Source organism: Delphinapterus leucas, chromosome 9 (assembly GCF_059928025.1).
Source record: "Delphinapterus leucas isolate spDelLeu-1000000601 "Yukka" chromosome 9, BTC_Dleu_Yukka2, whole genome shotgun sequence".
NCBI lineage: Eukaryota > Metazoa > Chordata > Mammalia > Artiodactyla > Monodontidae > Delphinapterus > Delphinapterus leucas.
Window position 1 is genome coordinate 59,171,331 of NC_143137.1, and position 24,548 is coordinate 59,195,878.

The 24,548-nt window shown below is 41.2% G+C and overlaps 1 protein-coding gene across 5 annotated transcripts in view; it reads right to left on the reverse strand.

Moving 5' to 3' along the window:
- Positions 1–24,548, reverse strand: part of SLC25A13 (solute carrier family 25 member 13) — a 244,604-nt gene that overhangs the window by 34,240 nt on the left and 185,816 nt on the right. For 2 of the 5 annotated variants that reach the window (XM_022586453.2, XM_089917651.1), the window contains exons 15-18: positions 19,864–20,002; positions 9,086–9,244; positions 8,904–8,994; positions 4,847–8,636 (exon numbers count right to left, since the gene is read on the reverse strand). In XM_022586453.2, the coding sequence (XP_022442161.1) occupies positions 8,456–8,636; positions 8,904–8,994; positions 9,086–9,244; positions 19,864–20,002 (570 nt within the window). In that variant the 3' untranslated portion in view covers positions 4,847–8,455. Of the gene's footprint in view, positions 1–2,146; positions 2,287–4,314; positions 4,378–4,845; positions 8,637–8,903; positions 8,995–9,085; positions 9,245–19,863; positions 20,003–24,548 lie in introns of those variants that run through there. The other 3 variants (XR_016394318.1, XM_022586487.2, XM_022586462.3) reach the window with 3 other exon arrangements.

The following is a 24,548-nucleotide window of genomic DNA, read 5'->3' on the forward strand; positions in this document are numbered from 1 at the left end:
ATTTGTGATTACATGGCATATCTTTTTCTGTCAAGTTACTTCCCATCTATCTGTGTTTTTATATTTAAAGTGAGTTTCTTTAGATAGCATATAGGTGGGCCTTGCTTTTTTTTTTTTCCCCTCAAATCTGATCTCTACCTTTTAATTGGAGTGACTAGGCCATTTGTAGTTAATGTAATTATGAATATGGTTAGGTTTAAATCTACCATCTTGCTCTTTTTTATTTACTCCATCTGTTTTTTTATTTCTTTTTTCTTCTTTTCCTGTCTTCTTTTGGATTTTTCTTTTTTTAAGGTTTCCACTAATGTCTTATTAACTAAATCTGTTTGGTTTTCATCTTCTAGTATGCTCTGGGGTTTACAACATACATCTTTTACTTACTACACTTTACCTTCAGATAATAGTATACTACTTCATGTATAGTAGTAGTAGAGCTTTTTGACAGTGTATTTTCATTTTCCTTTCTTCTTTTTTGTGCTGTTATTGTACATTTTACTGCTATGTATGCTATAAAACTCACAATACATCATTACTGATTTTGCTTTAAAGACTCAATTATCTTTTAAAGGAATTAAAAATAAAAAATAGTTAATTATCCATTTATTTTCAATTCTGGAACTCTACATTTATTTGTATAGATCTAAATTTCCATCTGATATCACTTTGGTTCTGCCTGATGACCTATCATTAACATCTCCTTTAGTGCAATTGCAATTCTAGCTGCCCGGTGAATTCTCTTACTTGTTGTCTACCTTATTTTGCCTTTGTTTTCAAAAGGTATTTTCACTGGGTGTAGATTTATTGGTTGGCCTTGTTTTTTAAATACCTTAAAGATGTTACTCTGGCTTTCTGCCTTAAATAGTTCCCAAGTAGAAATCTTCTCTTATTATCATCCTTCCTTGTAGGTTATGGGATGTTTTCCTCTGGCAACTTGTAAGATTTTCTATTTCTCATTTGTTTTCACCATCTTCATCATGATATACATTTCTGTTGGTTCATTTTTTCACTTTTTTATGGTTTATATTTTCCTTATTATGATGGGTGACTTTTTAATTAAATTTGTTATAGTGGGTTGTGGGCTTTTTTTGTTATATTGTTTGAAATAGTATCAAATTGTGTTCTGACAAGCAGTTAAATTACTTGGAATCAGATCTTTGTGAGGTCTGCTTTTAAGCTTTGTTAAGGGCAGAGCCGCCCTTCATCGTAGTTCTTATTTAGTGCTATTCATAATATGACATTTTTCTGTGGATTCTACCTGATGTTCTATGTATTATGGAGGAATTTCTACTCCTGCTGGTGGGAACACAAACTCTTTTCTCCTCTGTGAACTCCAGAGTTTTTCTGCTTCTTCCTTTCCAGTGGTTCTTTCCCAAGTTTGCTATCGTTTCCTCCCACAAATGCACAGATCAGTACTCAAAGACTGGGGAACTCTCTGCAAAACTCAAGAGCTCTCAGAGCAGCTCCCTCCTGTTTGGTAGTTTGTCTTAAAATTCTAGCTATCTTGGCCCCCTGATTTCTGAGCTCCAGCTTTTCAATTGGGGGAGACGGCTGGGCCCTGTCTTGGTTCCCCTTCTCTGCACAGTGTCTGGAACCTGCGCCCAGGCAGTAAGCTGGTGCAATGGTAGGTCTCATCGTGTTTGTTTCCTTTCCCACCTCAGAGTTCACAGTCCTATTTTGCCTCATATTTAACGTTTTAAAACTACTGTGTCATATGTTTCACCCAGTTTTCTAGTTTTCCCTACTATTCCATCATGGCCAGAAGCAGAAATCTCCCAAAGGTATAATTTTTAAGGTAGAAAAAAGTAAACTAGAGTTTACTGTCTATAGAGGTTAAAGCATTTATTTAATAATTACTTCAGGGCCCTGAAAATAATGATTATTTTGAAATTTATTGTTAGACAGCTTTGATAAAAGATAGTGGTTATCCTTTACAACCAACTCATATCAAATGCCATTATACTTTGTAATAACTTAGCCAGATATGTGTGGTGTTAGAAGGGTTAGTTGTTAAGCCAATCAAGACACTTTCTAAATGGAGTAAAAGGAAAAAATGCCACACTTAATTTCAAGTCCCAGAAAAGGACAGAAATGATGGTTTCTCTACTTTCACTCTCAAACTATTTAAAAAAAGAAAGAAGTCACTTACTTTATAAGTAGTGGTCACAGGTAACTTGAAGTTCTAGGTCAAGTGTGAACTGCTTCTTTAGTTCAGAAGGTGATACATACACTGCAGAGTGAGGCTGGACAAAGGCTGAGACCGAAAGTGTGGAGAAATCTCTGCTTTCACTGTAATAAAATTCAACAAACATTGGCAATCGCTTCACTTCTGTCTTCAGAAGAAAAAAGAATGCCTGTTTCAATTTCCGCTATCCCCAATCTTTCTTATTTCTGATGTTACTCTTAACAGAGTGTAAGCTTTTTATAACACTGGAGCTGGCCCAAATGAAGAGGTCATCAGAAAAAAAGCAGCCTCTTACATGGAGTGGCTAATTCTCCATAAATTCTCAAACTGATAAAGCATATCTGTATACTTGGAACTTACATAGGTAAATTCTGCTTCAAAACAGAAATTCACATTTTGAAATATATCAGTCTTTTGAAAAAGGAATATGACATTTTAATACACATATACATATATATACACACACACGTATATGTATTTGTTTATATATATATTTATATGTGTATGTGTATATTATATATATATATATATATATATATATATATATATATATAATCCCTTTTGTCCAGGAAAAAAAATGCTATAAATTTTTGGTGTGGGTTAGTCAGTAATTTGCTTTCATTTATTTAAGAATGGGTGAGGGGGCAGCAAAACGCAGTGGTAGATATCCTCCTTTAACTTTAGGGATAACAGGTAACTTGTTGGGAATAGAGTAAGGCTTTTCCACCATTAGGCGTGATGGAGATTTTATGTCCAAAAGTAATTCCAGCAAATCCCACATTCTGTAAACTGTCTCCATTCCCTCCAGACACACTTTGAAGCCAAGTACCCATAGATATTTACTTTTAATTTGGTTTTCCATTATTTCCAACTTTTGTTGAAGAACGTCATTTTCTAATTATAGTAGAGATTTTTAAGATGGTCCAATTCAGTTCACGTCATATCACATTGCACTGTTACAGTTTGTAAATTTATCTCTGCTTTTTCCACATTACCTTCCAACTTTAAACCGGTGGGGCAAATACTTCAAGTTTACCTTAATTCTCTCTTTACTGACTTTAATAGGCTGTAAAATAGTTTAAGATGAACCTCAAAAGGCTTGTCAGGATTCACCAGGTCCTCAGGCTGTGGAATTCTCTGATAGCAAATGCACTTACTATGGTAAATAATCTGAGATCACCCTTCCCTTCTACTCTAAGCTAGGAATGATACATCTGATACTGAGAACCAGGGGACAATAAGAAATTCTGGGCATAGACTATCATAAAAACTTCCTGTACTGAGTTTTGTTGAGAAATCCTCATATGGAACAGGGCTTGGGGGGGGGCATCAGACCTGGATTCAAATCTTAGCATTCTTATTTGCTAGCTGAGACCATGAGCAAGATACTTAACCTCTCTTGAGTCTTGGTTTCCTCATTTGTGACACAGGGAAAAGAATAGTACCTGCTTCAAGGGACGTGTGAAGGATTTAATGAGAGCATGCCTGGCACGTAATACTCATATTTAGTGAGTTCTTCCTGGCCAAAGAACTCCGGGGGGGGGGCGGGGGCGCAGGATTACTTGTCCCCTTCTCATTTGAAAGCAGCCCAATAAGACACCAGAGCAAGAGCTTGGCTAAGTAGCGAAGGATGGGGGAGGGGGTGATGGGAGGTAAGGAGCATGTTATAATCAGTCTTCTTTCATTAAGTTGTGTTTCCCTTTCTCCATTCTGTAGGACAGATAGCATATACAGCGTGCTTGCCCAAGTCTGCTCCGAGAGCTTAGTCCATTTTTAAATCCCCTTAAGAACTGCTCACAGCAAAATCAAGCATCTTCCAAAGGGGCAGGAGCCCTGTCCAATGGAATCAACTCAGCAGTGGGCACCGGAGCCCTGGTGGCCAGACCAGTGTGCAAGGGGTGTGTCTGGGCCCTCGAAGGAGCAAACCTCAGACAGGCACAATTAGTGTGTCTTCTTAACTCTCCTTCTAAAGTTATTCGAGGGGACTGTGGTTTTGCCTTGAGCAAAACCCCCTTAACAGCCTGGAATCTAAAAACAAACAACATTATTTTATTAGGTTACCCCAGCAGATGAAAGCAGAGTGTTCCATTTAGACTTTTTGGAGTCAATTAATGCATTAGCTAAAAACAAACCCTTCTGAAAGAGAGTTCCCGTTGTCCTCGGCAGCTTCTAAAGGAAAGCTCGCCACCGTGCTCCTAAGGACACAAACGTCAAGACAGTGAAGAACAGAGAATGAGTTCTAAATAATTAACACTTATTGATAAAAACTGTTTTTTAATGATATAGCTCAACCCTAATGTAACAATAATCTCAAAGGATATGATTTTTTAACTCTTTATTTTTAACCATGACCAGGAAATTTAAATATCATAGTTTATATGAAAGTTCCTGACTCAAAGTAACCAACTAATTAAAACCAATTTAAATAAATAGCTGTAGTTGCTTTAATCAAAGAAGTACTTATGACTTCTAAAGTAACTGAACAATACATAAGACTATAATTGTTTTCAGTTATGGTTTTAACTCCAGCCATTAAAACCACTACTGAAAAGGCCTATAAAATAGGAAAACAATAAGAGATTACTCATTGGGAAAAAAAACCATTTCTCAAAAATCCATCCATCCATCCATCCATCCATCCATACATACATCCATCCATCCATACATACATCCAAATAATTAATAAGAGTCTACTAAAAGTTCCAGGCACTATGGAACTAGCATCAAAGCATAGTCCCTACCCTTATGGAGCCCAATCCGGGCTTTCAAGCTGAAGGCTGCCACTGTAAAAGAGAAGTGGCAATGCTTTTTGCTGCCTCAGACCTTAAAATGAAACCATTAAACACCCCCCTCCCCCACACCGTGGTCCTCATAACATCAAAAACAGAACCCTTTGGTGAGGGTTGGGTTATTCCCAAAAGGTAAAACAAAAGGCACGCCCCCTTTGTGGGCAGTACCATTTGTGGAAAGAACATTTCACTGCTCTTACCAGGGAACGTGTCTTCTAAAAATCTTCGGGAAAATCCACATCCTGAAAGCGTTTGATTACCCTGAATTTAAAACGGGATTTTTGCTCAGTCCAAAGACACAAATTCATCCCCACAAGGATGGCTTCTGCGGTAAAAAGCACATGATGACTCTTAGGGTTTATCTAGAAGGTTGACAAATGGGGCCACAAGACAGAATTCACCAAATTCCATTACTGGAGATTTCCCTGCCTCTACCTGAAGAATTCCAAGGTGGCTTGCCGAATACCTAGCCAGGGGAGGTTACAAAGTTTCAAGCACAATTTGTTCCCGGTTTTTATTCCCTGCTCACTGAGTTATGTGCTGTTAAACATTTCCAGAAGACTGTCAAAATGTAAGCATCCTGAGGTTTACATAGGCCACACCATTAAATAACATATAAGCACAAAATTTTAAACATTGTTTTCCAGCAATGGTAAATATTTTAGCTAAGTAAAAACTGAAGCTTGAAATGCAATAAGCATTTAAATGACTCCTTTCTGTGCCAGAATTCTTATTTTCCCCTGTGCAACCCCGGCTGCTTGGGATTAAGGCGACCCCAGGGAGCACAGCGAATGGTTGTGGGTTATGAGGTGTAGCATGAGCTTGGCGACAGCATGCCACCCAGCCTCAAGAAACCCAGCCACGACTGGAACCCAAGAATCAGTGTGTTCATTCTGTGGTCAGCTCCACATTTTTTCCCCTCCTAGAAAAAAAAAAAGCTGCTACAAAAGTCAGGCCTCTTCCCCAACCCCAAGCAATCATGAGGTGGACCAAGGGCAGAGGGAGACACTCCAGTGCGCTGGCCGGGCAGGGGGGAGGCTGGTCCCCATGGGTGGGAGTTACACAGCTCTCAGTTCCTCAGCATTGAGGAAAAGGAGCAGCTGCAGAAACGGCAGCCACAGCACTGCCAACGTATTGTGCTGTCACTTCAGGAAGAAGAAAAACCCAGAACAAATTTGACGTGGTTTTCACCACACGGTGATTGCAGTTCTATTCAAGGATGTCACAGTCACACCACCCACTGAGCACAACTCAGATGGAAATTAGGCCTCCTTCAAAGTGTCTCAAGTCACTGCCTATCCCTGAACAGAGTACGCCGAGGATTTTAAAGAAACACAGTCCTGTGGCCCTATCTCCTTTGGCTTCCTGGTACCTCGGGTTTCTCATTTACTAAAGAGAATCGCCCTCAGCTACAGGTACGTCTAAGGGAAACCAAGACACTCTCCCAACAAATGCAGCATCTCTTAAAGAAGCAGGCAGGGCAATGCACCATATCTGAGACGTGGGTCAGTGTTTATACAATGAAAATTTGATCTTCTATAAAATTTCAAGCACGTGAAGAAAAGGAATGCAGTGATTTACACTCGGGGACTTTTCTCCACATTCAAAATACCAAAGCTTGAGTGCTTTGTTATTGTAACACCACCTAAATTTCTAAGACGTATTTGGAGTCTTGTGACTGGTCTTTGAGATTAAAATATAAATACCACTTGTCACTTTGAGCAGGGATTAGGGGTGAGTTCAGGGAGACGGAGGGGTTTCTCTTTGGTGTTTGCCAAACCAAAACCATGAGGGAGCCATGTATGTATGTGTCCTATCTCTGGTGAGAATAACAAAGCTTTTGTTCACTGAAAAAAACAAAACAAAACAGACTCATGGATGGTGTCTACACTTTCCAATTTTGAACAATAACTTTGAATGACAACGTGCTGATCTACAGCAAGACAGAGACTGAAAAACGGCTGTGCCGTCTGGAGGTGAATTTCGGAGAAACAGAAAGTTCCAACTCACTGCTGATAAGTTACTCAGCAGCCTCCTCAGGAGCATGAGTGCAGCCTAAGGAGAGCCCTAAGGTCTGTTCAAGACTAACACCTTTCCACCAGTCATTACAGCGTTGGCCAAATATTACCAAAGGTCAGACACAGTGGTATATGGTTCTGGTGTGAGGAAGAGTCAGAGAAAATGAGAAAATGCCATTGCCATTTCATACCAGTTTTCACGCCCAACTGCCAGTGAAGCTTTACATTAATTCTCACGATAAGAAACTGTCAAAAGCACCGAGAATGACTAGAACAAGTGTCAGTTTGCTAGGTTCCGCGCTCATCTGGGGTTAAATGTAGTTTCCCTTATTCACGCTGAACGCTGGCGTACCGAAGACAAGGGTACACGTCACCTTGAAAGACGAGGACATATCCGCGCCAATACGAACAAATCGCCCTCAAAATGAAACACAGAGGGTCCAATGATGACAATTATTGCGGTCGTTCGCCACATGACATAACAAGAGCAAACAATTCAGTAGCTTTAAAAATAGTTTATTTCCTTCCTCACAAACACATGAGCCTTCTGACCATTGCTCAAGGCACCACAAATTAAATTAAAACTTACATTGCAATGTATTTTTCTTCCATGATTCAAGATAAAATGGATTTTAAAAGCAAATGGATGCCAATTACAGGGGATTGGGACGGGGCGAGGGTTGGTACCAGTAACAGGGAGGCACGCGTTCCTCTACAGTGTTTATTGAAATAGGCAGCAGTCAGCACATGTGCTTCATATGAGCAGTTCCCCCAAATTAGGAGAGATGCTGCATATCCTGGTTTCTCCATCTAGAGAGTACAGTGCCAACAGTACTTTCACTAAAGCACAAAAGCCTTCTCCCTAGTAGTCTTAGTACCAGTAACAGAATATGATTATTAAACATCTTCAATGTGGTTTTCATTACAAAAAAACATGTTTCACATAAAGGCTTCATAATATAATCCAGAGACAGAATTAGTGCATGCTTAAAATGTGAGGCCAGGCTGACTATTTCTCATAATGTTTTCATTTCTTCCAGTGTTTTTTACTTTCACAAATATGCACCCAGTTTCCTACCAGGTTAAATAGACACGGAACACTTTTGCTCTGAGCACCATGATTCCCTCTCAGTAGCCTCTTTGGGACTATAATCCTAACCCTAAAGAGAATGGTTCTAATTTGTATTCAGACTTGCTTCTTCCTCCAAATCAGTTTAGTGTTGACCAAATCCCAGCAAATGTCAGACACAAAGGTTTGTGAGCAGAGGCCCAAAGAATAATTATGAAAAATTTCACAATGATCTAGGTTATGAAACCACACAGAAAATAAAGGATTTCACCTTATAAAAAGCCTCGACTTGAATTTAAACAGGAGATGGAAGTGAAAGGAATGAAGTGTTGCTTCATTCCAAGCTGGGGCATTCTTCATTGCAGTAACAACAAAGCCACAGCAATCGGGCAAGGTCCTACGGGCCTCTACCAATGGCCTGTGAGGTAGATGTCTTGAAGAGAGGTAGGTAAAGCCCAAATTTGTTTTCAATCCCTGCAAACGTTGCAACTGCCAGTTTGTAGCCCCCAACGTGATCGGGGTTGGGAGCAGGCAGTGTGACCCTGGATTTAGGAACTGGCTCTGCTCCCATGGGCTTCCTAAAAGGAGAGAAAACAGAGCGAGAATCTGAGTTTTTGTTTTGTTTTTTAACTTGGTAAAAACAACGCTCAAAAACTGCTAAAGTCTGGATCAGAGAGGAACTGTGGAATTCTAGTTAGCTGTATATTCCCTTTTGAAATGAGTTTGATAACATGACTTCAGTATTTTCCTACATCTTTTCTACTTCATCATAGGGACTAAACAGACATACCTTTCTCAATGACAACAGAGTATCAGAAGCAGCTGAAATTTAGCAGGATACTTACACTCCTCCAAAATCAACGTAGAACCATCGCTGCAGCAATTCATAGGTCAGCAACGTTACACCAAACTGGGGGGAGGAACGAAACACACGAGCTTTGAAAGAAATGAGAAATAACAGATGCAATTAGATTTTAAAAATTCACCTGATACCAAAGGTCTAGTTAAGAGCAAATTATTTCCATACCGCCAGCTCCTTTCCACAAAGCTTTTGGGCCTTCTTCCCGAAGGATCTTCCTAAAGCAGTCTATCACTCCGCTGTAAGTGGTCTGGCCGGCCCGGGCGGCCACCTGTAATCGAGTCTTGATAACATCAGCGGGGGTCACTAGAGATGCCGCAGGCATACCTGCAGGAAAGACAACACCTTCGCAGTCCGGTCACATTCTCCCTATATAAAAAGAACTGCGCTTTGAACTGCCGGCCGTGGAAAGAAAGTTAAGAATCGGATGAAATCAAATGCCTCTTTGCTGTCCCCTCTGGGAAGCACAGCTGTGACTCTCGTCCGCAGTGAAGGAGGCTCCAACACACCTAGAGGAGCACACGCCTCGTTTCCAGATCACCAACCTCCGTTTGTTACGCTTATATTCTTAAATAGTTTGAAGGAATTATCAAGACGATGACTTCGAGTGGTTGAGAACAAACGGAGAAAAATTTTGTTTGTTTGCTTGTTTTTTCTTTTGCTTTCCTGTGGAAATCAGAGTTACTAGGTCTGAGTTTTCAGAGGTGAAGCTTGTTATCCGGCTCCTCTTCCTGCTTTTCTGGCAGTCACCGGAGGCACCTTGTCACATACACTCAACCACCCCCCACCTTCCAAACCCTCACCTCTTCATTTACATCAGAGAAAGACTTTACTGACAGCTAAACAAACACTGTGTGTGTGTGTGTGTGTGTGTGTGTGTGTGTGTGTGTGGAGTGACCTGAAGGGGAGGCGCTCACAGATAACACTTCAGGATTCCTCTTTCCTATGACTGACATCTCCAGAAAACATGACAGGAAGCTTAAAATTTAGATTGGCCGATAATCAATGAAAAAGAAACAACAACAACAACAAAAAAACCCTCCCAAAATTACCAATGGGAAATTTTTCTACAGTCATTTTATCCAAACCGGGGTAGCCCACGTTTAGATTTTTTAAAAGCGAGACTGTACTCAGAAGACACTGTCTCTTATGGTTTTATTACTTTTCCATTATGAACCTATTCCAAACCAAATTGGTCAAATGCAGATGCATAAATCTCCTTTGCTTTTTTTAAGGCTTAATAATTCTGTAAGAATTTCTGTCCAAACCAACGTGGTCTGGCTCACAACTCCATCTCATCCTTCTAACAGACAGCTTCAAAGTTACAGTGTGTGCGTGTGTGCCCGGGGGAAATCTGCAGAGTACACGTTTGCATTTATATCACTAAGCTGTATCTTTTCCTCTTCCATCTATACTAAGCTCCTCAAACATTCATCTTAACAGTTTTTATAAAATGCATCACGATTTTGCATGTGAGAAAGCTCACTTTATATCCAGTGCTTCACTGGATAAGTCATACTGAATTTCCTATTAGCTTAGAGGAATTATTTCAACTTTGAGCCAGGAATTTATCCTCCAACATAATGGAAGGAAACATGAAAAATGCTTAGAAACCCACTGTGTTCACACCACCAATTTTGTTTCACTTCCTGGTTTAGCAAGAGTTTAGCAAGGCTGTCTGCTTTAGACACGCAATAAAATCCTCCTTACAACGGTGGGCAGGCATGTCAGAGTGTGAATGTGAAAGACATACAAGCAATAAAATGGGTAAAAAGTTTCCTTCAGTTAGGGCAGTTTTCATAAATAGCTACTTGTTATGAAAAAAGAGAGAAGTATTGGGGAGGGCAGGGAGGAAAGACATTGATCAGTGGAATAAAAATGCCAAGAGAAACGTGTAAGATGTTTAGCAAGTTGTCTGGTAAAAAGTGATTGGTGTGTGTGTTGGTGGGGGCGGGGTACTGGAAACATGGCGGCCTGTACACGACTCTCATCCTCTCCACCCCCTGCTCCCACCTCTCCTAGGAGGCCAGCTGCCAGGGCCTCAGAGGGACTGTGGATATCCCTGTGGACAGGGGATTTCTGGTGTGGAGATTTGCTAAATTTACCTGGAGAATAGCATCAGGCTGCTCCAAAGCAAGGCCAGGAAGGCAGCATCTACCAGGAAGAGCTTGGCCACCGGAGATGTGTTGATTTGGGGGGGTCAGGGATGGCAAAGACTCTGAGCCAATTTGCCTGGTCTCTCCCGGCTTGCAAAAGGGTAAAGACAATGCTGAGCAAAGAGGTCAAGTCTTGGGACTTCCCTGGTGGTGCAGTGGTTAAGGTTCCATGCTCCCAACGCAGGGGTCCCAGGTTTGATTCCCAGTCAGGGAACTAGATCCCACACGCATGCCGCAACTAAGAGTTCGCGTGCCACAAATAAGGAGCCCACGTCTCAAGACTAAGACCCAGTGCAACCAAATAACAACAACAACAACAACAACAAAAAGAGGTCAAGTTTTCTCTCTTCCCAAAGATGGGAGAACAAGAGAAGGCTAGGCAACAGGGAGGCAGCTTTTAGGTTCCCAAAGATGGGAGAACAAGAGAAGGCTAGACAACAGGGAGGCAGCTTTTAGGTTCCTCAACAGGAAGGGGACTGCTGCCCAGCTGGTGCTTCAGAGATGAGACAAATGGTGAGACCTTGGGGCCACCTGCTACCTGTGTGACTGGAACAACTTGGGTGTTCTCCAGCCAATAAAAAAAATTATAACTCTTTAAGGGGGTGCCCAGCAGCTAGAGAGTAGAAGGTCATTTACAACAAAAAGAAAGCATGATTGGCAAAACACAGCTTTGGTACAAGGATATGTTGTATAACACAGGGAATACAGCCAATATTTTACAATAACTACAAATGGAATATAACCTTTAAAAATTGTGAATCACTATACTGCACAACAGAAACTTATATAATATTGTACCTCAACTGTACCTCAAAAAAAAAAAAACACACAAAAAAAACCAACCCAGCAAAGACCAATGAACAGATATCATATGACTAAAAATACAACTTTGGGGTAAGTCAGCCTTAATTTTCACAAATATCCCATTAGTATTTGCAAAAAAAAAATGTGCTTCTCTGTTTATGGGACACAGAGTTAATATCTATGTATTTTGGATCAAGGTTAAGTTTGCCAGAATCCCTTTGCCCCCTTATCTATATTATCTACTTGATGTATCAGTTTCTAAGAAAAGTGTAAAGATTTTCATTTAGAAAGAGAAAATATCACATTCTCGTCATACTTTTAACTTGAGGTTTTATAAGACGATATTATGTTGATAATACAGAGAGGCTTCTTAGTGAACTTTATCTTTTCTAAGTGTAAAATATGCCTCTGTGCTTCTGAATGCTATTTTTAAACCCTGAATTCCATTAGTTTGACATTAATATTGCGACACTTGCTTATTGTTGGTATTTGCCTGGTACATATTTTTCAATCCATTCTCTTTCCATCTTTCTATGTCACTGTTTTCTCGAATTTCAGATGACTAGATTTTCTTTCACAACTTGGCTAAAAGTGTTTGTTTTTACTAGCGGCACTGAACGCATTCAGTTGTGGCTCGTAGACTGATTTCTGCCATTCTGGGTTAGTTACGGTTTTTATTTTCTCTGCTTCTAGGTGTTTCCCTTATGATTTCCACCCTTTCCTGACTAATTCAATTTGTCTAAATATCATAAGCGTTTGTTACACAGGTGTGAGTTACAGTGTGTGCAACGAATGAGCACTGACATCTCTGCAAGCTGAGGAGGTGGTGCCCCCTCCCTTTGTCTCCCTTTCTATTACCTGCCTCCCAACGACGCTTCTTGTACAAAAACACATAAGCCAAGGTTAGCAGTCACTCAGACCGACTCTTGGGTTTAACTTTTATCTGCTCTGTTTCATATATCCCACAGTGTCCTCTTTCTTAAGTTCACATTTCATTTTGCCTCCGAGAGGTCTGTGAGGGGTACCTGGGAGTCCTGGCTGGGAGGGACTACCCTGCTTTGGCCTCTGCTCCTGAAGGCAAGTGTGCCTGCTGGGAACGTAACTGCAGATCAAGACCTCCTCTCCTCGGCATTTTGACGGAAGCCAGCACCGCAGATGAGAAGCCAATCTTCCATTACTGATTGGTTTTCTGTCCTCTTTCCCTTATTGCTTCTCCCTGGATAACTCCTATTAAACAGATGTTAGACCTCTCGGATTCATCCTACATATCTCTTAAATTTTCTGTTATTTTTCATCTATGTATTTGTGATCCATATTCTAGAGTTTTTTGTTTGTTTTCTCCCGTGACTTTATTTTCCATGTGTCAAATTTGGTGGTGTTTTGTTTTTTTTTTATGGATTTCTAAGTTTGGCAATCTTTTTATTAACTTTCAAGAAAGCCTCCTTACTGAGTGTTTCTTTCAAATCTGAGGACCCTAATTATAGTTCTTAAAAGTTCTCCTCTGTTTCCTGAATTGCCTGTTTTCTCTGTAATTCTTCTGTTTACTTACCTTATTGCTCCTTGTTGTCTGAGGGGACCCCTGGCTGTCTACTGACATTCAAGTTCAAAGGACAGGCTGACTTGTGCTGTGGACAGCTTTCTACCGCACTCTGGGCCAGCCTCACCCACAGGCCTCTCTCCTGAATGGAGAGAGTTTGTGAAATGGGTGAGGTTCGTAACTGCATGCAGGGGCTAAGATAGGCTGGCAGGGCAGGGACCTTCCAAATCCTGCAATGCGGGGTGCTTCACTCTGTGAGGTAGAAGGAATTATTTTCTACCCCTCTTTGGAAGAGCTGCTATTAGTTCATTTTTTTCTTCTCCCCCTGCATCTGTGGTAAAGGTCTGGAATTACCATTAAGCCTTGCCCTGATTTATTTCAGTTCTTTACAATCACCCTCTCCAGGCAAGTGTTCCCTTCCCTTCAGAATACAGCTCTGGGCTTTTAGCCTCCGTTCAAATGTTGCCTGAAGTTCCATATAGAAAGGAGAAGAGAGAGGAGCAAGCCGACCTTCCTGCAGTAAATGCAGTTCCTTAACTCTTGTTAATTATTTACCCTAAAACCTCCCCCAACACTCAAGGCATTTTATCTATTGTTCACTCTGAGGTTAAAATTATCTGGTTTTGCTCTTAAATTAATAAAAGTAGTTTCTCCTGCCGGTGTTCTGGGCTGTGGCATTTTTCACTTGTTTCAGGTTTTGGTTCCTATCTTCTGAAGGCTGGTGCTAACAAGGAGGTTTTTTTGTTTTGTTTTTTTTTTCGGTACATGGGCCTCTCACTGTTGTGGCCTCTCCCGTTGTGGAGCACAGGCTCCGGATGCGCAGGCTCAGCGGCCATGGCTCACGGGCCCAGCCGCTCCGCGGCATGTGGGATCCTCCCGGACCGGGACACGAACCCGTGTCCCCTGCATCGGCAGGCGGACTCTCAACCACTGCGCCACCAGGGAAGCCCAATAAGGAGTTTTTTTAACATGTATTTTCTACCATTTTAAGGTATTTGGGAGGAGAGATGGATCAACATGCTCAGTCCATTACCTTGATCCAACCTCTCCATTACTCTTTTTTTTTTTAAGGATCGAAGAATTGCTTTTAAATTATCTTAAGCTTTATGTCCACATAATTAAAAAATTGTTACATTTTATATAATTATGTGCCAGTGGTACTTTTCTCCTAACTTAATTCTTCTAATACATTTGTAAAAGCATCATCATCAGTCACACACATAACTCTTTTAAAGATATTCCTGGGGCTTCCCTGGTGGCGCAGGGGTTGAGAGTCCGCCTGCCGATGCAGGGGACACGGGTTCGTGCCCCGGTCCGGGAGGATCCCACATGCCACGGAGCGGCTGGGTCTGTGAGCCATGGCCGCTGAGCCTGCACGTCCGGAGCCTGTGCTCCACAACGGGAGAGGCCACAACAGTGAGAGGCATGCGTACCGCAAAAAAAAAAAAAAAGATATTCCTGAATTACTACTTAGTCTAAAGCTAATTAATTCAAAGCTAATTAATTCAAACACAAGATCACACGACCATCACTGCAGTCTGACTTGTTCCTCTACCTCACCATTCTGACAAGATCATCTGGGATGAGCGGTTACTCTATAACATTTGAGAAGTATTAGATATCCTTCATTTGATATTATCCATACACCATATTGCATTGCCCTTCATTAATCAAAAAAGTAACAATTAGAGTGAGTCAGAATTTGATTCCTTAATTTCAGGCCCCTTGCTTCAACCCTCACCTTCTGACACATGAGGCACTTCGGCTAATGAACATAAATTCAAATATCTGTTGGTCTTAACTCGATCCTGTGAATTCATGGAGATGTTCCCAGTATCTAAAGATCTTCCCAGTTTATCACTAGATACGTAGACCTAAAAAAATTTAATATTCTCTATGTTTTAAGATACTAACAACCACCTGTTAAAAAGCTGTATATTACTAAAGCAATCTAACTTTAAATCAAATCAAATTTTTGGAGAAAGTAAGGTAATACTTACTGAATAACTGAAATTCCTGTCAAAACATAAAAGGGAAAATCATGTTCACTGAACCCAGATCCATCTTACGTATAATAGTATCGTTCAACAAAAAATATACGTATCCTGGGCTTCCCTGGTGGCGCAGGGGTTGAGAGTCCGCCTGCCGATGCAGGGGACACGGGTTCGTGCCCCGGTCTGGGAAGATCCCACATGCCGCGGAGCGGCTGGGCCCGTGAGCTATGGCCGCTGAGCCCGCCCGTCTGGAGCCTGTGCTCCGCAACGGGAGAGGCCACAGCAGTGAGAGGCCCGCGTACAACAACAACAACAACAACAACAACAACAACAACAAAAGTATCCTGTGTAAGAGATAAACTGAAATATAAAATATAAAAATCATATTTTATATTAAAATGTGTATTTTATATAACGTATAAAAATAGCATTAAGACATTTCTTATAATAAGTTAGTTAAGTCAATTACTGTTCCTCGTAGCTTATTTTGAGATCAGCTTTTTTCCTTTCTCTTAATGACAACAAAGATCACTCTGGCCCTTGGACCTACTTCCTGGGCTTCTGTGCATACCCACCCCATCACTGTGTCCTCTCCTGAGGAAATGCCTTTCTTCCCCTGGTATCCACAAGAGGAACATGGGGGTCTGATCTGGCTTGCAACCAACAGCCCACACACGTGTGGTGCATTTTGTGCTCACTGCCCTTCTTGATGGTGTTGCACTGGGCACACTTCTGGCCACAGTCCTCTGCCCCTTCCATACTGAATTCAGCTCCCTGGCTGAGCACACCTGCAAGGCTCTACACTCAGCAGATGGTGGCCCTGCTTCCTCCCAGGACATCAGTTAACTGCTTATCACTGGATATACATTTTTATGTTTATCTTACTAAAAAAAAAAAACATTACTAATCTTCCTTATTAATTCTGATACATTTTTAGGCATTTTAATTTGGATTTTCAGGTAAACAATCATTTTCAAATAACGATAGATTCATTTCTTCTTTTCTAATATTTATGCCTCTTACTTCCTTTTCATATTTACCACATTGACTGGAACCTCCAAATACGGCTAAAAAACTGGATAACAGAAACATCCCTAACTTTAATGAGAATAGAGGTTATGACAGTTGCCATTGGCTTCTGATATCTGTTATGAAATTAAGAAAGTAGCTTAGTTCTCATTACATAGTTTATTCAGGTTTGTGGAAGATAAAGACCACCAAGCTTTGTGGCTTATCTATCCTTTCAAGAAAAATCCAATGACAAAGTCTGTCTTATATTATCCTGTCTTACAGGGAAGGGGAAGATGGGCAATAAATGAAAGTAAACGTTCTATAGTCAGCGTGGCAGTTCGCTCCCAAAGGGGCCTCAGTGATCTTCACCTGCTGGTGTTCACACCTCTGCCTCCGCATCGTCTTCATGCACGTTACGGAGGGCTGATCAGTAGGACTAATAGGACGGTGTGGAAACGAAGGAGTGCGACTTACAAGGCTTGCTCATAAAGACACTGCAGCTTCTATTTGCCTCCTCTTCTTCTCACCTTCCTCCCCCAACTTCTCCTGCCCTGTCCCTCCCTCTCCCTCCTCCCTCTCTCTCTGGTCTTGCTCTGGGGGAAGCCAGCCGCTGTGTCATGAGGACACCCAAGGACCTATGGAGAGGCCCTGTGGCAAGGAACTGACAGTCCTGCCAATGCTGTGCGTCCTGCCAATGCCATGCGTGCGACTGAGCCATCTTGAAAGTGCGTCCTCCGACCCCAGTCAGGCCTTCTAGAGCCCTGGCTGATGTCTTGACAGCAACCTCATGACAGACTCAAGCTACAGGTCCCCAGATAAGCTGCTCCCAACCCACAGAAACTGGGATAATAAACATTTGTTGTTTGAAGCTGCTAAGTTTGGGGTAACCTGTTCTGTGGCAACAAATAACTAATACAGAAGGTATGTGGAAAACGACTCTGAAAGACAACAGGATGGCTAGAGGGCTAAAATAACAGCAGAATGGGGATGTAAAGCAGTTCAAACTTTCAAGAAGGACATGGCAATGCCTTAAAAACAATCATAAATTTTTTTTTTTTTTTTAACCAGCAAACTCACTTCAGAGAATTTATTTCTCCCAAGAAAACAATCCAGAATAGGGGGACAGGCCTTATTCACAAAGATATTTTTTAACAATACCATGTATTTAAATTTTTTTTGAAAAAAAAGTTTGTTTTCTAAGATTGAAGATGATGTAAGTATGCAGCAAATTAAAAATCTTGTTTACAAAGTTTTAAATGACATAAGAAAATTAATATTATTATTGAACATTTAAAAATACTTATTATGTGCCGGGTGCTTTCCTGGATCTTTATATCCATTAATTCACTTGATCCTCATAATAATCTTACAAGACTAAGACTATTCTTATTTCCATACAGAGGTGGAGAAACAAGCCGAGAGGCATTAAGTAACTCATTCAGGTCATACAGTTCTCAGCAGGGAAACTGGAATTTGAACCCGGATAGTCTGACCCCACAGCACATGCCATGAACCATTTTGCAGTGATGGTGAACAATGCTTCAGAAACGATACTAAGTGAAAACCACATACCCAAAATGTGATCACAGTTCTGTTAAAAACCGTCCAAGGGGGGGGGAAAAATTAGCAAAAATATTAAATGGTGATTTTCTTAGAGTCATGGAATAATGGATACTGTTATCTTATTTACGTGTTCTGATACTTTCCAAATATTTTACAATGGTCAATATTTTCATAATCCTACAAAACATAGAAGACAATAAACTTTAAAAGAGAAAAAAAATCCACTCATAATTTCTACAGTTCTGACAGCACGGATCACCCAAGAAAACTTGTACCCAGAGACAAAAATTATGTCTGGGTAGCTATCTTCTCCAAGGGAAGAGTTAAAGGCAATATTTTCGTGGTTCAAAGAAAACAAAGCTTGGAGAATGTCCTAGACTTTGAGCTTTATCTTCTGACGTTACAATTGAGTTTTGGAGTGAGTTACAGACAGATTCTCTCGGATTCCACATAATGATGGCTAACATGTACTGAGTATTTACTCTCCGCCAGGCTACAGGCTAAGTCCTCCACGTGGGTGCTCTCATTAGAGCCTCACAACCACTCTCTCCAGTCAGTACAATTACCATCTCCCTTTATGGCTGAGGAAACCAAGCCCGGGGAGCTGAAGTAACCTGCCCGAGGTCACATACTACTCAGTGGTATGTTAGTTCTCCCCAGTAGGTCCTACCTTATTTCAAGTAAATGACTGGAAATAAGTTGTATTATACCCTTTTGATTCAAAAGATATTATCGTTTATACATCTGTGAATGACATATAAAGGACACAGTGAGTGAGTCAATGGCCAAACTGGGATTAAAACAGGGAATTCTATGGTTGAGTCTTGAGATCATGCTTTTCTGACTGAGGTAGGGTGGTCTCACTGCTACTCATACGAGGCTCCCTGAGCAGCCAGGAGAGCACAGCCCTGCCTCATACACCAACATCACCACCTTTGAAGAAAAGGGATTCACCAAGAATTACAGAGGAGCTCCATGGGTTCCCGCCTCCAGGGCTCCCCAGGCTACAGGCAGGACGCGGGGCTCACAAAACAGCAAACAACTTCTCAAAGCAGGGGGTAGTTCTCAAGAGGCTCAAGCCACATGTCTGATGAGAAAAACACCTGTATCAAAATTGTCTGGACCCAGGCACCCCATGACTGCCTTAGGGTCTGTTAACTCATTAAATGTTTGTCACCACCTGGAGAGCTAATCCAGACTGTTCTAGCCTTTAGGGTCTCTAAACAAGGAGAAGCATCAAAGAATGAACTCATTCCTGCTGGGGCTATAATCAAATTTCCTCTAAGGATTTACACTGGGAATGTAGAAGCCAACGTCTGCATCTATTTTCTTCTGTTGATACTTTCACTGTAGCACTATAGAAGACAGTCGTTTCTCTCTGAGATTCAATACACCCCCCACCCCGAATCTTACAACCTTACACAGCTAGCAGGAATCAGGTATCTAATAGACCCAAGCTGTTTCTAGTTCTATTACATTTCTTTCCTCTCAATGACAATAACTACTGCTTAAATTCTGGACAAGTTTTATGTACTATTTTGGTTAGACACCTTTAAGGCACAAGTATTAACATTTTTAAAAACTTCTGACTGAACAGTTCTTGTTCTTACACCATGAAGTGAAACTATGAAATGACATGGAACCTGAACTGGAATCCAACAATACTACAAATGCACCAATTTTTAACGAGCTTTTTTTGGAGTTGAGAAATTAAGCTTGTCTAATAGTCTAACCTGCCAGAAGTGAGATTCATTTCTTTCCCTTTCATTTTAGTAGCTCTTCAAAGCAATCTAAAGCCATCTCACATGTACCCTGTCGACAACGATAAGCAAAAATTCCAGTGCAGTGGCACAGGGGGAACAGAGCTCTGAGGACACTCACCGGCTATGGCGCCAGCGAAGAGCAGGCTTCCGGGGCTAATCTGCCCATCTTCATTTGCAAGGGAAGCCTTCACATGAGCATAGCATGGGAAGTAGATGGCCGAGAAAGGAATGTCCCGCAGAAAGCACGCTTTGGCACCCTGTACGTTTGAAAAGGAAGAAAAACCACATGAAACACATATCCCATTCAGAAGATCAAGCTTCTTTGGAACTTCCCTCAGAACAAAATATTCCTGGAGAAGACCAAATTTGTACTTAACAAGTTGAAAGGGGAACAGAAAAAAATATATATAACCCAAATTCTGCAAGTAATAAATCTGAATCTTGTATTTTAAAATAAAACATTTTACTGTGTGGTATAAGCGAGAGGGGAGAGTTCTCGTTTATTCTAATGGTAAGATTTCGATGAAAACATTTTCGGAACTCTGCCTGCCACATCCTTTTAAATCCCTAATTGATGGCAGGTCACTGGCATTTCAAGGAGGATCTGTTCTGAGAAGATGGGCAACAACAACCAAGATACCTCTGTGTTTACACACTAGGAAGTGGACAAATTATAAAGGTGGTAGGGGAAGGGGTTTGTTTTTCATATTGTTTGAGACTCTGGTGAAAATGCTGGACTCTTTCCCAGAAAAAATTACACATATGTAAAAAATTAGACACCTTTTCAAGGGGTTCATGGATTCCCCCAATTTATTCATATACTTAGCCCGACTGCCCCAGGGTTTATGAAACATTGATAAATGCCTGTCCTAAAGCCTTAAAATGTTTATAATAATTCCTATATATTTAAGAGCTCTGTGTAGAACAATTAGCAACTAAGGCAAAGTCTTCACCAAATAATTTCTGGTGCCAAAATAATGCCATGGGGAGGGCTTGAAAATTGATGCATGCCCAGAAATATGATATAAAATTCTAATGAAAACCACAAGACATATACTGTGTTTTAGGTAGGCTAAACCCACCTACCTTCAGAAGCCCCCCTTTTCAACACTTAATGATTTAATACCATTTCTTTCACAGATTTCTAATGCCTAAAAATTTTCATCAAATTTAGAGATTCTTCAAGGAAAATAATGAATCCATCCAGATTCCACAGATCTAGCCAAGCCCAGTGACATTTATTGAGGTCTAGTGATGTTGGCTCTTGGGTATTTGCCTGATGCCAGCCCCCAATCTGTCAAAGTTCCTTAACACTACACATCTGTTACTGCAGCCTTTGCTTTTCGGACACCCGCATTACACTCCTGACTCACACTGAGCTTGTGGGTAATAAAGCCCTTAGTCTTTTTCATATGAACCGCTATTAACCTAGGTCTACTGTAACTTAATTAGTTGTCCTAAACAAGTAACATAAGCAGGGCTTTGTGTTTAATCCTATTAAACTTCATCCTAGTTTGGCCCATCCTTCCAACCAGAACAAATGCTTGGAATCTGGATTCTGTCATGTTGGCTGTTCTTCAGTCAACTCACCCATGGATGTGTTAAGCTGCCTCTGGCCACTTTGAGTACAGATCCCCCATCACGTATGGCCAATCAGCCCACACTTCTGTTAACACCCAAACTGTTAAATGCGTAACTGAAAAGAAGAACTACAAAATTCACCACACCCAAATTCCTCATTTTATACATGTGCAAATTGGTGCTCAGGACAGTTAACCTATCAATCGCAGGTTTATTAAGGGCCTTGCTGTTGGCTTGCTTAAGGGACCTCCTTGGAGGCAGTGCCAGAGACAGGTCCAAAACTCAGGAGGCTCAAGTTTTTTCCACCTCTCCCAGTTTTTTCAAGGGGAAAAAGTACAGTATAACACCAGTATCCATGTAGCGTCCAATCCTTTCCTGATGATTAGCTTTTCAAAAAGTTATAATCCAGGGAGTTACTGTGTAAGGGTAATACTATCACTCATTTGTTTGTCTATTTTCACTTCCTTTTCCTTATTTTGCCTACAAACCTTCCCATAAGTTCTGTTCGCTATTTGCTCACATGCAGAGTCTGTCCAGGAGATATTCAAATTAAACACCAAATGACCAACTCATATTAAGATCAGTTAAATCTTCTTCATGTCTGGCTCCTTCAATATAGTAAAAAAAAATTGCCATATTACTGACTTACTAAACAAATCACTTTGCAGTAATTTTTAGGATGATAAAATTCCTCCTCACACGAATCCTGCTTTTAACTAAATCTATTAGTTTTTACTACGGACCTCATCTCCCAAATTTCTGCATCTATAGAACTTCAGTCTAGATGCTCTGCTCATTTTTTTTTTCTTTTTTTGCTGGTAATATTTTCCCTTTAACATGTTTTTCCCCCCGATTAGAAAATAGTAAGTGCCTATCACAGACAAAGTAAAGTATTAAAAATTTAAATTGCCCTTAATTTAAAGTATTAAAAATTTAATTTGCCCTTAATTTTCACCAGCAAGAGATAAACACTGCAACCACCATATATGTTTTGGAGCATCGCCTTCAACAGTAATATTATCAACCGTTCCATAGTCGGGGTCATGCTTCTGTGGTTCAGTTATGCTTTTCTTCTCCTTAAATTCATGCTATCCAGTTTTTTGGTTTTCTTTTTTGTGGGAGGGTGAGGGGGCGGTATGGTCTAACATCTCCTCAGCCATACTGCCTAAATTTCTTTCCTATATGCTGTTTTAAAAACTCCACCATCATCACGGTCTTGGCTGTCCTGTGGATTAGGCCCAGTATTGTCACCCTCGTCAAAGCTTTGTAATGACTTCACTTTCCCATTTTCCTCTCCTGGTCAGCCTGATTCCTCTCAGGTAAAGCTACTCGATGCCCCATTCATCTGGTCAATCAAGGCACACCTATCACTCTACATCGTCTTTGATGACTGCTAAGCTAGGCACATCAACCTCTTAAATACCTCCTCTTCATTCATTTCAACCCAAACACCACCCTTTCCAAGTAAGTAGAAGATAGACAAGGAGTAGATTCCACATGGCTCCACACTGTCTACACTTTCTCAGTGCTGTATATCTGCCTACGTCAGTGTTGCCTATTTCAGAGTGTAGGCAACCAGGAGCCAGAAACTACTGCCTGATTTAATTTAGAAAACAACAAAATCTTGGGCTGTTAGGGCCTAAGACATGTTCCTGGTGTCACTGATTTGGCTTTGCCAACTCCCACAGAAAACACCACAACTAAAGAGAGAAATGAGAGGCTTTGGGATACACTGATATGTGATCTGAAATTAGAAACATCCCTGTGACACAAGAAGAGTAAGGCCAAGTGAAGCAGCAGCTGGGTTCTCCCAAGAAGGAACTCTGCTTTCCCGAAATCATGACAGTAAATCATGTATCAGTGTGAGAATAGGAGCCTAATAAGAGGTGTGATATGCTTTAAGAGATGTCTGAAAACAGTTCCAGATGACTACGAAGAAAAATGACTTGATCAAAACACAGATGAACCAACAAACAAAGAAAGACCACATCTAAGGAAAAGGCGGAGCTACACTGTGAAACACTAAAGGAAAAATGGTCAGAAATATGCTGCATTTTTCCTACCAGGGATCAGACAATGTGCTTAAATAATTTACGCATGCTGGAGCCAAGGTGAGACTCTGTAAGACGTTTCAGGTTTCTGATTATCTGAAAAACAGGAAGGAAAGGGAAAGTGAAGGAAGAAAGTTACCTTGTGGAATGGCCACCATCTCTGCTTCACAGAGGCAGGACCATCTAGCCAGCAAGTGAAAACATTTAGAAACTCTAATTTCCACTGAGCAAGGTATGAAGCAGCCCTGGGACCTGAGAGAGGTACCCTCCCCTCTATGGCTGTGTGGCTGTGTAATGAGAGAGCACTGGGGGAAACAGAGCTCTGAACCTTCCTCTCCTGTCAAAATGGCCAAAGGGTGCCTTCTTCGGGGCAGGGAGGGGGACAGAGGTTTAGGACTACATGAGGAAATAATTATCAAAGTCCCATGTAAAGTTCAAGTCCAGGACAAGCGTGAGGGCCGGTGGGGATGAGGAGGTCTGTGGTCCCTGCCTCTCCCGGAGCCTGCATCCTCCCACAGCCCAGCACCTGCTCAGGCATCTCCCGGCAGCACATCACTTCTCCTGAGTCATGAGGTGTCTCTCACACCCCAGGCATCAAAGCCCAGTTCCCAAGGAAAGCTAACTTTGCAAAGGGTTGAAGAAAAAGGCACAGGCTTATTAAATTTTCCTGGTCTCCTCCCCCCCTCCTCCCCCGCCCCCCGACTTCCTCCAGGCCTAAGGCACAAAGGCAGGTGCCAGTTTGGCACAATGAAAAGGGAGACAGGATGTGAGAAAGGCATTTGAAGTTCCAACAGCGAGAATGTTCCCCAGATTCCTTGATAAATCCTTCACTTCTCAGTGAACACCCATCCTCCAGTCCTACATCAAAACATAAACCTGTTTGACTTGAATTCTACTTGCCCCACGTACCATTTTTACCAAGTGATCAGCCATTCTGAACAGGCAACTTTATAATAAAGGGGAACATTCCATGCTGCCCAAGAGCCTGCGTCAGCAACACAAAAAGAAGTACTTTGGCCATTAAAAAATTAATAAATGACAAAGTGTGTACCACCTAAAATAAATCTTTAAATGTTCCTCCCCTTAAGAAAAATCCCCACATTTCCCTGCTCTAGGCAGCCCTGCCCTTGGACATTCCCTGGTTGGCCCTGAAGTTCCTTTGTACACACAG